This window comes from Rhagoletis zephyria, unplaced genomic scaffold (genome assembly GCF_001687245.7).
Source record: "Rhagoletis zephyria isolate East Lansing unplaced genomic scaffold, Rhagoletis_zephyria_1.1 Rzeph_scaffold_00545, whole genome shotgun sequence".
Taxonomy (NCBI): Eukaryota; Metazoa; Arthropoda; class Insecta; order Diptera; family Tephritidae; genus Rhagoletis; species Rhagoletis zephyria.
The window spans coordinates 135797-149901 of record NW_016157629.1 but is presented as its reverse complement, the minus strand read 5'-3'; the positions used below and the strand labels follow the sequence as shown (position 1 = coordinate 149901).

The following is a 14105-nucleotide window of genomic DNA, read 5'->3' as shown; positions in this document are numbered from 1 at the left end:
GACACTCTCTTTAAATGCTTATATTTCAGGACCAAGCAGTTCGATTGATTTCATTTTTCGGTTAAATATAGAGCTAATTATGTGCTATACAATGGCCCAAAAAAGTTAAAGAAAACGAATGGTATTCCTTTTTTGTATCACATTGAAATCGTACGACTGTCACGCGCGCCACCATGGTAATGCCCATATATAGTTATGGTGATATATGGTGATCCGCCTGGACTGTTGGGGGCTGGTGTCAAATGGAGGCGAAGAAGGACCAAAATCGCAGGGCGTTGGGGCCTGCGTTAGTTGTGGGCGGCGGAACGGCGACTCTGTGGGGGCTGCTGGCTAGGTGGTGTGACCACCCGGGAGCGATGGGTTGATTTTTCTGGACGGCGCTGAAGGCAGTCTGGAGATGGCTGAACGACGTTGGCGTGTAGTTGGCGGCTGTACGGCACTGGCGGACGTTTTGCACCAAGGACGCTATAGATGGAGCACGGGGACACGCAACCGACAGCGGCTGGAACGCGGTGGCACTGATAGGGCACTATTACTCGCGCGACCGTTTCAACGCGAGTTGTATAAAGTTGGGGTTGGCTCAACGAAATAAAACACCGAACTAATTTCGATTTAAAAAAGCAGGTGTATTGGCTTTGTATTTAATTCACGTTAGTCAATTTTGCTTCGAACTACAAATTTGCGGGCGGACCGAATATGCCGAGGGTAAGTATAACAGTGAAACTACAAAATTCTTAAGCAAAACAAGTTTCTGATCCATCCACGAGATAGATATATATGTATGTTTATATTGTTTCGACAGCTGGTAATAGTTCAAGTGAGCGAGTAGCGCACGCGTTGAAATTCGCGTTTTTATTCTATAGTTTCCAAGAAGCCACGCTTCTTCTGTTGAGGGACTCCATTAACCGACTCGTTGAGTGTATCTCGAGATACCTTTGATGCCACGTCTGCTCTTGACGGTCAATGAAAGAAAACAAATGTGATTGTGTTTTTATTGCTTTTTTTACATTTGTTATTTTGTTTATTTTGTACAAATATTTTGACGGTTAATTTGAAGTTTTCCAATTACTTTCCACGATCACTCACAATAGTACCATAATTGAATTTGGAAGCACTTTACGCAAAGTCGGATATCGTTAAACGAGTTGGTTTCAACTCGGTTAACATTTGTGTTGTTGATTTACATGTACATAGTTTGAAATTTAAACGAGTGTTCTTTTCGAACTTGTACAGAAAAGATCAGTCCTAATATAAGTAACACAATGCAGTTTTGGGCAAACTTTTCCGATCTGGGGCCCTATTCCTTACCTCGAATCGAAAGTTCTTTCTACTTTATATAAATTTCATTCTACATATATTTTTTAACAACTTAAGTAAAGTTCTGCGTCCGCCAATTTGTACAGCCATACATTAAAAAATAACGAGGTTACTTTATTGACGCATTGCTATGAAAGAGGTACTTTTCTTTTACTGAAACCGGTGGCGAATACTCTAAAAACGGCCCAAGAGGGCATAACATGAATGGAAAAAAAACGGAATAGATTTGAAGTCAAGCGGAGTAGAGGAGTGGATTTCAAATTTTCTCAAAAACCGGAGTAAATCTAATCTGATCATAGTTGAGTCCAAACACTAGTAGGGAACGAATTCTTTACATTTTAACGCTAATGACCTACAGATGGCGGGAAAACACAGGGTTGTATCAGACTTTCGACGTGGTTTCGAGTTGGTTAGCTTTTAACCATCTTAGTGAAATGGTTAAGTGCTGTCTTTTTTTTATGGCGAAACTACGCTAAATCAAGGGTTACAGGTAATAAGATCAACGGAATTAAGGTCAATTGACTTTATTTCCCACCCTGGTGCGAAATAAAGTCAATTGACATTATTACCTTATTAAAAACGAAATAAAATCCATTGACATTATTTCTCTTTCAAACATTAAATTTGTTTAGCTTCGCGGCGGCCCGCGTCAGCGCGCCACACCGCGCGCGCCGCGGCCCCCGGCCCCCCTTCCCCGTCTCCCGCCGTGCTGTAACGCAGGTAGATTTATTTTTTGTATACATTGAAATAAAATTTTTATATATTTTAAACATCGAGGGCTTATATTCAATAAAATACCCTCTATCTGCAAACATTTCACAAAGATGAGATTCTGATATAAAAATCCACCTAAGATTTAACCGTCATCAGTGATATTAATGCTACCTTATATAGCGACAGGTAATAAGTCCCAGATGGTTTCTAAAATCGCAAATTAGTTTTTGTGCAAATTGCAGATAGAGGGTATTAATGAATTCAAGCCCTCGATATTTCACATTTTTATATTTGTAAGTTATTAGAAGCAGGGATGCCAACTTGGCTCAAACCGTGCCATTTGTCCCTATTTTACTTAAAATGGCACTTAATTTTTCAATTTGGCACAAAGTGCCAAAATGGCACTTTTGTAAAAAAAATTACATTTCAATAAATTTTTGTGAAATCCTTTGCGTGCACTTCTTTTTCTCAACTAAAATTTTCTAATTTATAAAGGCTATTCAACTAGTTTATCTTATTTTATCATTGCACTTTTGTTTGGAAAATGTACTTTATTTTATTGCTAAATGCGAATAATTAAAAAATGGCACCTTTTTTGGCACTTTTATTTTTCTATTTGGCACATTTTGGCCCTTTTTTATCCTCAATATGGCACCTCATAACTAAGGATAGTTGGCGGCCCTGATTGGAAGATTTCTGCTGTGTTTTGGGGCAACAACTTGTCTGCAGTAAAAAAGCATATAATTTGTGTTTTAAAAGTGTGTGAAAACCAATCAATTAACTTATATGATCTCGGTTCCGATATTAAATAATCAATAATTGTTTATACCCGCATTTTGGCACATTGGTTCGTTGAATGTGCCATCTAATAAATAGTGTCGTCATTCTCCTTAGCTCCTTTTAAATAATGTCGTCACAAATTGCTGGCGGAGACATGACTACAGTGTAAAAAAATTCTTTTTCTATAATTGTTTCCTTATAGAAAAGTTGGTTTCTTTTCCTACTTAGACATTCCGAATTCGTGCAAAATATGCTAATTTAAAACACAGAATTCTTTCAGTGTTCCTCCGGGGTTTTTGGACATGGACTGTTTCTTCAATTTAATAGTGTTCGCTTTATTTTTGTGGAAACGAAACATGTTTTGCAAGGTATGGATCATTTCTACACTCCTTCTTCAAATATTTCTCGTATTCCAGCTGTGCGCAGGCGTTTAGTTTTTCGCATCGTGTTTTTACATATTCGTAATTTAAATTTGTTTAATAAAATCAAATGGTGGTAGTTCATGATTGTGTGTGGATTAATATCACAACACTGAGGATTTGGCCACAAGCTTTTTCATCTATTAAAAAACAACACTTACAGGGAAAATGTTTATTGTAAGAACAACATTTTTTTTCTATGAATCGACATACTTTAAGCATTGTTGACGCTATTCCATTTTAATGAGGAAATAGCGTCAATGACTTTATTTCCAAATTTTTGTTGACTTTATTTCGCTTTTAAAAAGGTAATAATGTCAATTGACTTTATTTCGCACCAGGGTGGGAAATAAAGTCAATTGACCTTATTTCCATTGACCTTATTACCTGTCACCTAAATCAAGTGGGTTATCGGGATAACCAGCTCAGTAGCCATAACTACGTGGTTAGCTCCGGTGGGGACATGGTATTAGCATTCTGTAAAAGTTTCGGATCGAGTTTCTAGTTTTGTTAAAGTTGTACCACCCTGTGCCAGAATTTTCGAATGTCAAACGTCAAATTACATAGAAGGTAAACAAATAAACAACTAATTTGAATTAAACAATTGTTATTAATTTTATAAGCAAACAAAAAATGGATTCTATTGCATTGTGGAACGACGAAGAAATGAATAATAAATAATAAAAATAAAATAATAAATAAAGAGAGAAATGCAAGAAGGGCTATAAGCGATAATTTTGTTATTGATGAATTATCGGAAAGAAGGTAAACTTGTAATTTTATATTTGAAATTATAGCTTCATAAAAAAATTTCGGCTTTCCAAGGAAGCCTTCAATTATGTGTTGAGAAGCATAGATCATGAATTACATGCACCTATAAGATCTACGGCAGTAACTCCGACAGTAACTTGCTGCTACTCTAAAATTTCTTGGGCAAGGGGGCTATCAGCATCAAAGACCGTTTTGCAGGATTAGCGCAATCCACGACTTCAAAATGTATCACGGAAGTGGTCCGAAGCCATATATGTAATACTTCTATATTGGTAGTAAGCTAACATCTCAATGTGTAAGCATTCCGAAATCAAAGCGAGACAGTCTAGTACTGTTTTTGTCAATGTATTGTGTACTTGAGTGCCGTGTTTGTAAACGTGTCGTGTACATGTTTATTTATAAACGTATGTGTTCCTTTTCTTTCGTACGTGTTTATTGATATATCTGTACTGTAGTGTTTTCGGACGGTACTAGCTCTTACTGCCAATATAGGAGTATTACATATATGTCCGAAGCACATAAAATTCGAAATAACCGCGCAAGAAAAGCGTGATGCCAAAAATAATTTTTACTCAAAATTTGGATTACCAGGAATATAGGTGCTGTTGATGGAACCCATATCCAGATGGTTAGGCCCGTAAAGCATGAACATCTGTTCTTTAACCGGAAGCTAAAGCATAGCATCAATGTACTTACCACCATTACATTTTAATATTTACAAGTTTTTGTTCATACCTTTTCATAACATTTTTTGATTTGATTTATCGCGGAAACCCAATACCCGGCGAACGGCGAAGTTCGCCGAATTGGGCGATGCCGTCGTTCACCGTTCGCCCAGCTATTTCGCCTGCTTTAACACAATTAGAGCGGTAACGAAAACAGCTGACACAATCGTTTGAAAAATAGTAAATATTTGGTGTATATGTACGGTGACCATCCGTCCTTTATTTTAAAGGACAGTCCTTTATTTTATCCCCCTGTCCTTTATAATTTTTGTCAAAATAAAGGACGCCATTTGCCCTTTATTTCTTAAACTGTCCTTTAAATTAGCTTTGGATTTTGCAGAGGTAAATTTTTAAACATAGAATATGAAAAAATAAAAATGTCCATAATGAAACAGAATGAAACACCTCGTCAGTTTGTTTCGCACCCCACTTAAGGGTCACGAATCCTTGATAATACTGAAAAGGGGAAATTTATGTAATTGAAAAAAAAAAATGTAACTAATACTTAGACATTTTCCCAGAAAAATTAATAAACTTTGAGTAAAATTCATTGTTGACAAAATCACAGGGAAAGTTATGCCCAGGATCGTGTTGCACGCCAAGTTTTCAGATCCACTGAAAAATAACAATAAACCTCCGCTCAATTATGATAAACGCATTGTGGCAGCAAAGGATGGCGAAGTCCTTTATAAGGATTTGGTTTAATTTTTCGGAATCGGTCAAAATCCGGTTAAAGCGCCTTTCGAGAAGAGCAACTTGTACAATTTAATAATATAATTAACTCGCAAATATTTGATCTAAATTACCATCATACAAGTTGTATGTTCATATTTTAAAATCATTGGGAAAAATGTCCTTTATTTTATGTTCGTTAATATGGTCACCGTGTGTATATGTAAAAATGAGTGAACAAATTGTGCGGCTCACTAAAATTGTAAAAATATTAAACGTGATGTTCGTTATGATAAAGATATTTCTTCTTGCCCGCCAGCGTTTGAAAAGGAGATGGTGGATCCGGCCGGTGAATCTCACAAGAAATAATTTGAGTTTTCATCAGACCTGCTTTGCACAACTTAAATTAAAAGACAAGGAGCATTTCTTTAAGGCAACAAGAATGAACATCGAAAAATTTAATGTTCTTCTTACGTTTCTTAGAGGGCGACTACAACGCTTTTCTAAAAGGGAACCAATAAATGACTCGTTTGGGAATCACTTTGATGTAAGTTAGTTGCCATATGCATACACTTATGTACATATGTATAAAAGTAAATGTAAAAATATATTTTCAGGTATTTATCACAAGGTTGTAGCCCACAGTATTTAGTTTGGTCTTATAAGATGGGTCTTTCAACAGTTAGGAAAATTATATACGAAACCTGCGATGCGATTTGGCAGGAGCTCCATGAGATTTACCTAGCTCATCCAAATCAGACAGAGTGGAAAAACATTGCTGACAGGTTAGTACCCAAAAAAGTAGACGTTTATTTAATATAATTTACGGTTATGAATAGGTTTTATGTAAAAACTGGAACGCCGCATTGCCTCGGAGCTGTAGATGGCAAACATATCAAAGTAATTTGCCCTAAATCAAGTGGTTCTCTCTACCATAATTACAAGAAAACGTTTAGTATCGTCCTCATGGCAATATGCGATCAGATCTACTCATTTGTGTTCGTTGACGTTGGTGCGTTGGGAAGCCAAAGCGATGGGGGAATTTTCGCCCGCAGCGCCTTTGTCAGGATGATTCTAAGAAACAACCTTGAAATTCCCCCAGATGATAACCTTCCCGGTAAATACGGACAAAATATTTCCATACTTTTTTGTCGGAGACAACGCATTTTCTCTTAGACGAAATCTTATGCGTCCATACCCAGGTCGGAACTTGTCAACCGGCAAGCTAAATTTTAATAAAAAGTTATCATCTGCCCGGGTGCATATCGAAAACACCTTTGGAATTTTGGCGAACAGGTGGAGAATTCTTCACACTACTATAATGCAGCCCCAGTAAATGCGGACAAAATAGTGTTAACCACAGTAGTTCTGCACAATTATTTGATGCTTGACAGGAATGGGGGCTACTTCGATCCAAGCTTAGTTAGTCGCAAGGAAAATGGGATTTTTACTCCTGGAACATGGAGGCAATCTTCGACGGATATGAACGGAAGCATTTACCTTGAGAGAGGAACTAACGGAATATTTACTGGATAACTAATGGTGCTTAAGTTTAGTTAAGACCGGTTTTGACTATTTTTGTTTTGCTCGTTTAGTTTTCATACATTCATACTAAATTTTTTGAAAGTTTGGTGAAAATTTGTTGAATTTTGTACTAAGTTTGAAATAATGAACATCAAACAAACAAAAAAATAGTAAAATTGTTGCGGTACTATTGATTTTACCGGCACTTTACTATAAATCACATGCAATTTTACGTAAAAATCGACTTTCAAATCATAATTGATCACCAAGTAAGGATACTATTGTTTGAGTACAGTTTGGGTGAAGCCCTAAACAAAACCCTTACCTTGCCTTTCAAACAAAAATAAAATAATAATACTTCTTAAGATTCGCTGAAAACAAAACTTAGATTGGAGTTCATTTATTTTTAGGTTTTCTTTGTGCATACATCAACTTTTTAATGAAAAAATGATAAGAATTGTGTATACATACATACAGTTGCGGTCAAAATAATAGCAACAAAATTCAGAACGGTGTTGCTAGCAACTTATGTTTATTTATTTGTTTTTAATAACTTTCATTTAAATTATAGTTCGATCTATAACAGAAACCACGAGTAGTCCTTGTTATAGATCGAACTATAATTAAAATGAAAATAAATAAATAAACATAAGTGTCTAGCAAGACCGTTCTTAATTATGTTGCTATTATTTTGACAGCAACTGTACATATATGTAGACGGTGCCCTTCAATAAGGTTTAACCCAAACGTTCTTGCCTCTCCAATATTTCTTCAGACTCTTATTCAAGTGATTTGAGCTGAAAATTGTAATTTTCCGTTGAAGGATTCAAGAGATGCCTCGACTATCCTTAATTTTTCGTAAAACAAATCACTTGATTATGATGTAATAATAACAATTTTTAGTAATATTTGATGAGTAACAACGTTTGACTTAAACATTACCCAAGCTGACCGTGTTTATCTTTTACTTATTTCTATTATTACTATAAGTTTAATTGAATTCATTTTAGATGTTATACATCGATTTGTACTTGAACACAAAAGACAAAAGGCAAAACTTAACTTTTTCTAATTTTGTACTAATTTCAAATATATAAAGCCTGCGATAAAACGATAGCACCTTAACATTTTGACCAGTTTAGACTATTTTTCTTTTGTTTCTTTTTTTAATATTAAATAATTTTTTATAAAAGTTCTTACAATCCATACTAATCCAAATTTCAAACTTTGTGCGAAGATTATAAAAATTCCAGTTTCATGAAAATTCAAAGCTTTATTAGAATTTCGCTGTGGTGTAGTGGTAAGCAGTGCGCGCTTCCACTCCGCAACGCCTGGGTTCAAACCCTGGTCAAAGCAACGTCGCAAAAAATATAGAAAAAAGGTTTTTTCTTAACAGCGGTCGTCCCTCGGCAGGCAATGGCAAACCTCCGAGTGTATTTCTGGCATGAAAAACAGCTTCTCATAAAAATACAATCGCCGTTCGGAGTCGGCGTAAAACTGTAGGTCCCTCCGCTTTGTGTGACAACATCAAGGCGCACACCACAAATCGGAGGAGAAGCTCGGCCAAACACTAACATATGTGTAAGCGCCAATCTATTATTATTATTTTATTATTATTAGAATTTCTAGAAAAATGATAAGTATACAGTTTTATAGCTTCTAAGAACTTTTATAAAAAATTATTTAACATTAAAAAAAGAAACAAAAGAAAAGTAGTTTAAACTGGTCAACATGTTAAGGTGCTATCGTTTTATCGCAGGCTGTATGTAAGTACATTTAATTAAATACATATTAGATGTTATATTTTAATTGTTAATGTTACATATTTATTCAATAAATATTAGATGTTATACACCCATTTGTACTTGGAGAACTAATTTTTATTACCTAAAGTACCGTCTTTAATTAATTAATCACTTAACTTAGTTCTTTATAAAATAAAGCAACAACTTTGCATTCAATAATGCTCAAATTTTCTTGGGATATATTGGCTTTGGAAATTTTTTTTGCCAGGCTTTCAAACAAAAGTGATGTTGAATCGCGTTCTTTTTCTTGTTCGCAAGGAATACTAGCTAATTTTTGTACGGTTTCTGAACATTGTTTCATTGCTTCCTTAAAAGCCGAGATTACTTCGGTGTCTACCTGTTTCTTTGTCACAACTTTTCTTGGCGGAGGGTCCTCACTTTCATCTTCAACCACGATTGTAGACATGGAGCAATCCACTAAGTCTTCGTACACAATATCCGATTCAACATTTCCCACCGTTCTACAAAAAACACAAGAGTTTTATTAACAAGAACACAAAAAAGGGGGAAAAGTTTAGTTATTTGTACAACGATTTAGGGTGGCGGAGGGGGCAAGGCGTGGCCCCCAAATCCGCCCGCCTAAACGAAAGAGGATGGACCGATCTTTATGAAAAGGCACCACTCTCCATAATACAAATACAAATAACTAAACCGTACCCATAAAAGGCCTTAATTGAATAATAGGCAGCTTTCATGTATTTTAATAAGAGATTCCATATTTTTCATATCATATCACAGTACATACATAAGAATACCAAATGTGCACAGCCGTGGGTTTGAAATGAATGTATGCACATAAGTATCTATGTACTTATGTGTGTATGTATATATACGGATGCTTTAAACCACACTATTTAGAGTAAGCGCATACTTACGGTCTAGAATCAGTGTAGTTGTACAAAAAAGTTAGCATTTCCATATATTTCCATCTTTTAACAGGATTAGGAGCGCCATTTCCAGACGCAAGAAGCTCAGAACGCTTTCGTTTCTTATATGCATCTCGGAGCTCTTTCCAGCGCTTGCGACATGCATCCGCTGGTAGAAATATTTGCGGTATTGACAACGGTGTCGTAAGGGTCGTATTGTTGTATGTCGCAAACTTTAAACGCCCAAAAATATATTAAAGGGGTCCGTAAAGTAAAATCAAAGTCATATTATGAATTTTTGCGGTGTTAAATAATAGTTGGTTGTCGTTTCAAGTTCTCTAAGCATTTATTTAAGCTTTTAAAGTTTACGACATACAACAATAAGACACTTACGACACCTTTGTGAATCCCTCAATTGTTTATTAATAAGTATGTTCCAGCTACTTCACGATTTGCAGGTTTTTACAGGAAACTGTTCCCGTACGCCACCTTCCATCAAGTTTATTAAAGGCGGAACAGGGTTTCCTGTAAATCCTGGAGTACCTGGAGCAGGCTTAATACTTATTTCATGCACATCACTTGTATATGGGCAAATCTAAAAAATAGGTACACTTTCAAACAAAAAATTTTAATTTTTAAATTTGTGAGCACACCTATGTTTTATATATCATTTTATTCGTAATCTCTTAATAAATCTATTAATATAAGTGTAATTCATATTCATCAAGTGCTTCAAAAGTTAGACGAGGAATAAGCATGAAATAGAAAACAAAAGAATAAGCTGGGTTGAAATTACGCTGTTCAAGTTGTAAACTTTGAGGAAAGATTTTGAAAGTTGAACTCACTTAATTGGGATGTTCTAAATTCAATGGCATGCCCTGTTTTACCAGATTGGCTCCGGTTTTCGAGATAACGGTACTTGAAAATTTGATTAAATTTTAACTATTTTATAAATAACTCCCTCAATTTTGAAGTTATTTTACTAAAATTTTGCACATAACAGTTTTTTAATATTACCTTAATTATTCCTTAAAATTATCGAAATAGGTTAACATTAACATATAGCTCCAATACAACTGATTACTCAGATATGTGTTTTTGCGCAATAACTCTAACTTCATATCTGAATAATAAATTGTATGCGTGCTATATGTTAAATTGAACCTATACTAAATTTTAACCTGTTTAATTGAAGGAGTTATAACGCAAAACAACGTCTCAGATCAATCAGTTGTATGGGAGCTATATGTTTTAGTGAACCGATTTCGATGATTTTATGGAATAGTTAAGGTAATATTAAAAAACGGTTATGTGCAAAATTTTAGTAAAATATCTTCAAAACCCAGGGACTTTTTTTATAAAATAGTTAAAATTTAAGGAAAGTTTCAAGTACCGCTATCTCGAAAAGTGGAGCCAATAGGGTAAAACTTAGGACGCCATTGAATTCAGAAGGCTCCAATTAAGTAAGAGCAACTATCAGAACATTTGTCGAAAAAAAGTTGCTTTGATACCACTCTCGAAATATTCTGACTAAAAGAAGTAGCATCATTAAGAGTAGTAAATCAGGGTTTTTACACACTTCTAGAGATAAATTTTTTGAAGCATTTTACAGGTATATGTAATTTTATTAGGACTAGCAGTTATAGAAATATTTAGATCGTTTCGACGTGTTTTCCAAATGTGGCTTTAATTAAAGTGTTTTTGGAATAAAAATTACGCTCAAGATCGCAGAATATTTTATCTTTAAAAGTTGGTTTATTCTGAAAGCACAGCTCTTGCTCAGGTATGAAATTATTCGTAATTGTTTGTAGTATACAATACATACTTAAAAAGTTCTTAAACTTAAATGCTTCAAAAACTATACGCGATAAACCGAAAATTTTGAAAATTGTGAAATGTGGAATTACAGACTTTGAGTTACTTGCCATTTCGTTATTTTTTAATGCACACTTTTCTTACCTACTACATTTGAAGTGTACACATAAGTACTAATTGCACATACAATTTCATATCAGTATATGGTGTGCTTCAAAAGTTATGGCATAATTAATTTTTCACCTCTTAAAAATTACATAAAAAATTCACTTGTTTTCATTTTCTTTTTTATTTAAACACCTATAATTCAAAAGTTATGCGGCAAATTGATCCAAATTTTTTTTGAGGCTTCAAGTATACGTCAATGAATTATATCCAAAAGCAACCAGCTTGATATAGTTTCCAACAGTGAATATAAAGCTAAACAACACCAAGGTTACCTGTTTTTTAGATTTGCCCATATATGTACATACACATGTAAACTCCTGTATACTTACCGCTCAAATTGGAAGACTGGGCAACTGATTCCCATATTTCCATTTTCTTGTGCACATTTTTGTATTCGCGATGTGATAAGTTAAATAAACAATCATTTTGTTTAATTTGTTCGATGAGAATCTCGTTGATATCCATTATTTTGTTTGGCTACTATAAACTAAACAACCGAAGAAACAGCTGATTTCGTCGCGGTTACCATGTTTTAAAAAAACTAACCTAAATTTAGAAATGGGGAAATAAAAAGAATATATTTATAAAACAAAGACAAATTTTTATAAATCATCTTATTTTAAGCCAGATTAAAATAATCAAGTATTATATTTTCAAACCAACACAAAATATTCCTGTCAATTTTTTGTTTTCTTCTAAAACCTTGAAACAAAAAAAAACTGCGGCCACCTTTGTCAAGCACTACCTCATTCGCCCAGCAGTGGCGATGGAATTAAATCTATCGCCACGAAACGCCGCCGAGCGAACTTCGCATTTCGCATTGGCTGTGTTCAATTTCATATACCGGCGGGTATACTAATTTTGACAGCGGCAATTTCGCTGTGGTGAGTTCGCCGTTCGCCGGCATTGTGTTTCCACGGTTATGATCACCAGTCACCGACTAGCATTCGACCCGAGCAGTTGTGTACGGAATTGTTCTCTCGCTGACTTCTCGCTTTGTTTTTTTCCACGTGCTTCATTTGTTACCTTTTCCAAGTAAGTTTTTTTCAGATTACCAGCTTGCGAGAATTTTGTACAGTGATTAGCTTATATGGAAAAACCCCCCTCGATTCTTTCGGGGAATCGATATAGCATATTGTCTGACGATATGTTAAATTCCTCGAAATCCAAACGCAAAAAACCTTCGAATTCAAAAGAATCCTTCCCTACGCTGCCAATACCAACGAAAAACCACAGCCAAAGTGACCCGAAATTTTTTGTTATAAAATCTACTGACAGCTCTAATTCGCTCTCTAAATACAGCGTATTCGCTAAAAAGAAAGCTTTAGATGGAATTAGTACTGAATACAGCTCAGTTAGCATCCTGCGTGAGGGAAGTCTTCTAGTGCTCACTAAATCTAACAAAGTAGCTAAAAAGTTTTTGAAATGTAAGAACTTCGGCGGCTTATGCCCTGTATCAATCGATTTGCACGGAACTCTTAATACTTGTAAAGGCACAATATTTGACCTTAATGAAGCTAGACGTCTGTATAAAATACAAAACCCATTGTGCGGTAATCTGAAACAAACTTACTCTTCGGTCCACACAATCTACTTTCCTTCAACCAAACTCGCATAACTCAAACGTTGATTGTCTTGTAAATAATGGTTACAACGCTACAGCAACATTGCAAAATAAAAACGAAACAAATAGCACATCCGATCTACAAACTTTACTATCTTCTTTTATAACTTTACTCAGCCCTCTTCCCTGCACAAACATTGAAACATATGCCAACACAAACAAAAAGCTCACGTCAGCCAGTTCTCAAGCAGCTACAACCACTTTACCCACTCAAACCGCGTCATCTGTTCCTACTCAAAGCTCTCTTCCCATCACAAGCCATAACATCTCAGTTAGCACTCAAAACGACCCCACCACCCCAAACTGTTCTCAGTACTCCTCATCTCTTTCAGAACACCATATTTTAACACAACATCACTCACTCACTCACATCTCCCAGCATCACGTAGAACACGTCAACACAGACAATTTTAGCAGAAAAAAACCAAATACCCACTCAAGCAATCTTAGTGATCATCCCGACCACTTCCCTATAGTATGCTCTATCTCATTGTCAACTCCAAATACCCCAATCCACTACAAATCTTTCAATTATAACACTGCCAAAGCAGACTGGGCAAAGTACAAGGATACGTTGCTCTCAAGTAGGCTACCGGACGCTGATGTACACAATACCAACAAGGAGGCGGCTAGGATCCAGAAAACCATACGAAACGCTGCGAACTTTTCAATTCCGCATGCTTCCACCCGTTTACCAGGAAGAAAAGTACCCTGGTGGACCCTAGAACTTAATACTCTCCGTAATATGAATCGTTTTATTTTAAATATTCCAATGTATAGTTTTTGTTAATGCAGATAGTGCGGATTTAACGTTTAATTTACGATTGCAATCAATTTCTTTCAAAACTATAATCTAAATGATTGCAAGTTGTACTTTTTACGATCAAAACAGATTCCAATATTAG

General features: G+C 35.3%; 1 protein-coding gene and 1 pseudogene across 1 annotated transcript; one reads left to right on the top strand and one right to left on the bottom strand.

The window, feature by feature from the left end:
* Nucleotides 1-5638: 5638 nt before the first annotated feature.
* Nucleotides 5639-6758, top strand: LOC108360249 (uncharacterized; annotated as a pseudogene).
* A 2081-nt stretch (nucleotides 6759-8839) lies between these two features.
* LOC108360246 (uncharacterized) lies at nucleotides 8840-12041 on the bottom strand. The gene is made up of 3 exons (XM_017612458.1): nucleotides 11906-12041; nucleotides 9603-9762; nucleotides 8840-9188 (listed from the first exon to the last, which is right to left on the bottom strand). The coding sequence occupies exons 1-3, from the start codon at nucleotides 12039-12041 to the stop codon at nucleotides 8840-8842; spliced, it is 645 nt and encodes a 214-aa protein (XP_017467947.1).
* Between the last annotated feature and the right edge of the window lie 2064 nt (nucleotides 12042-14105).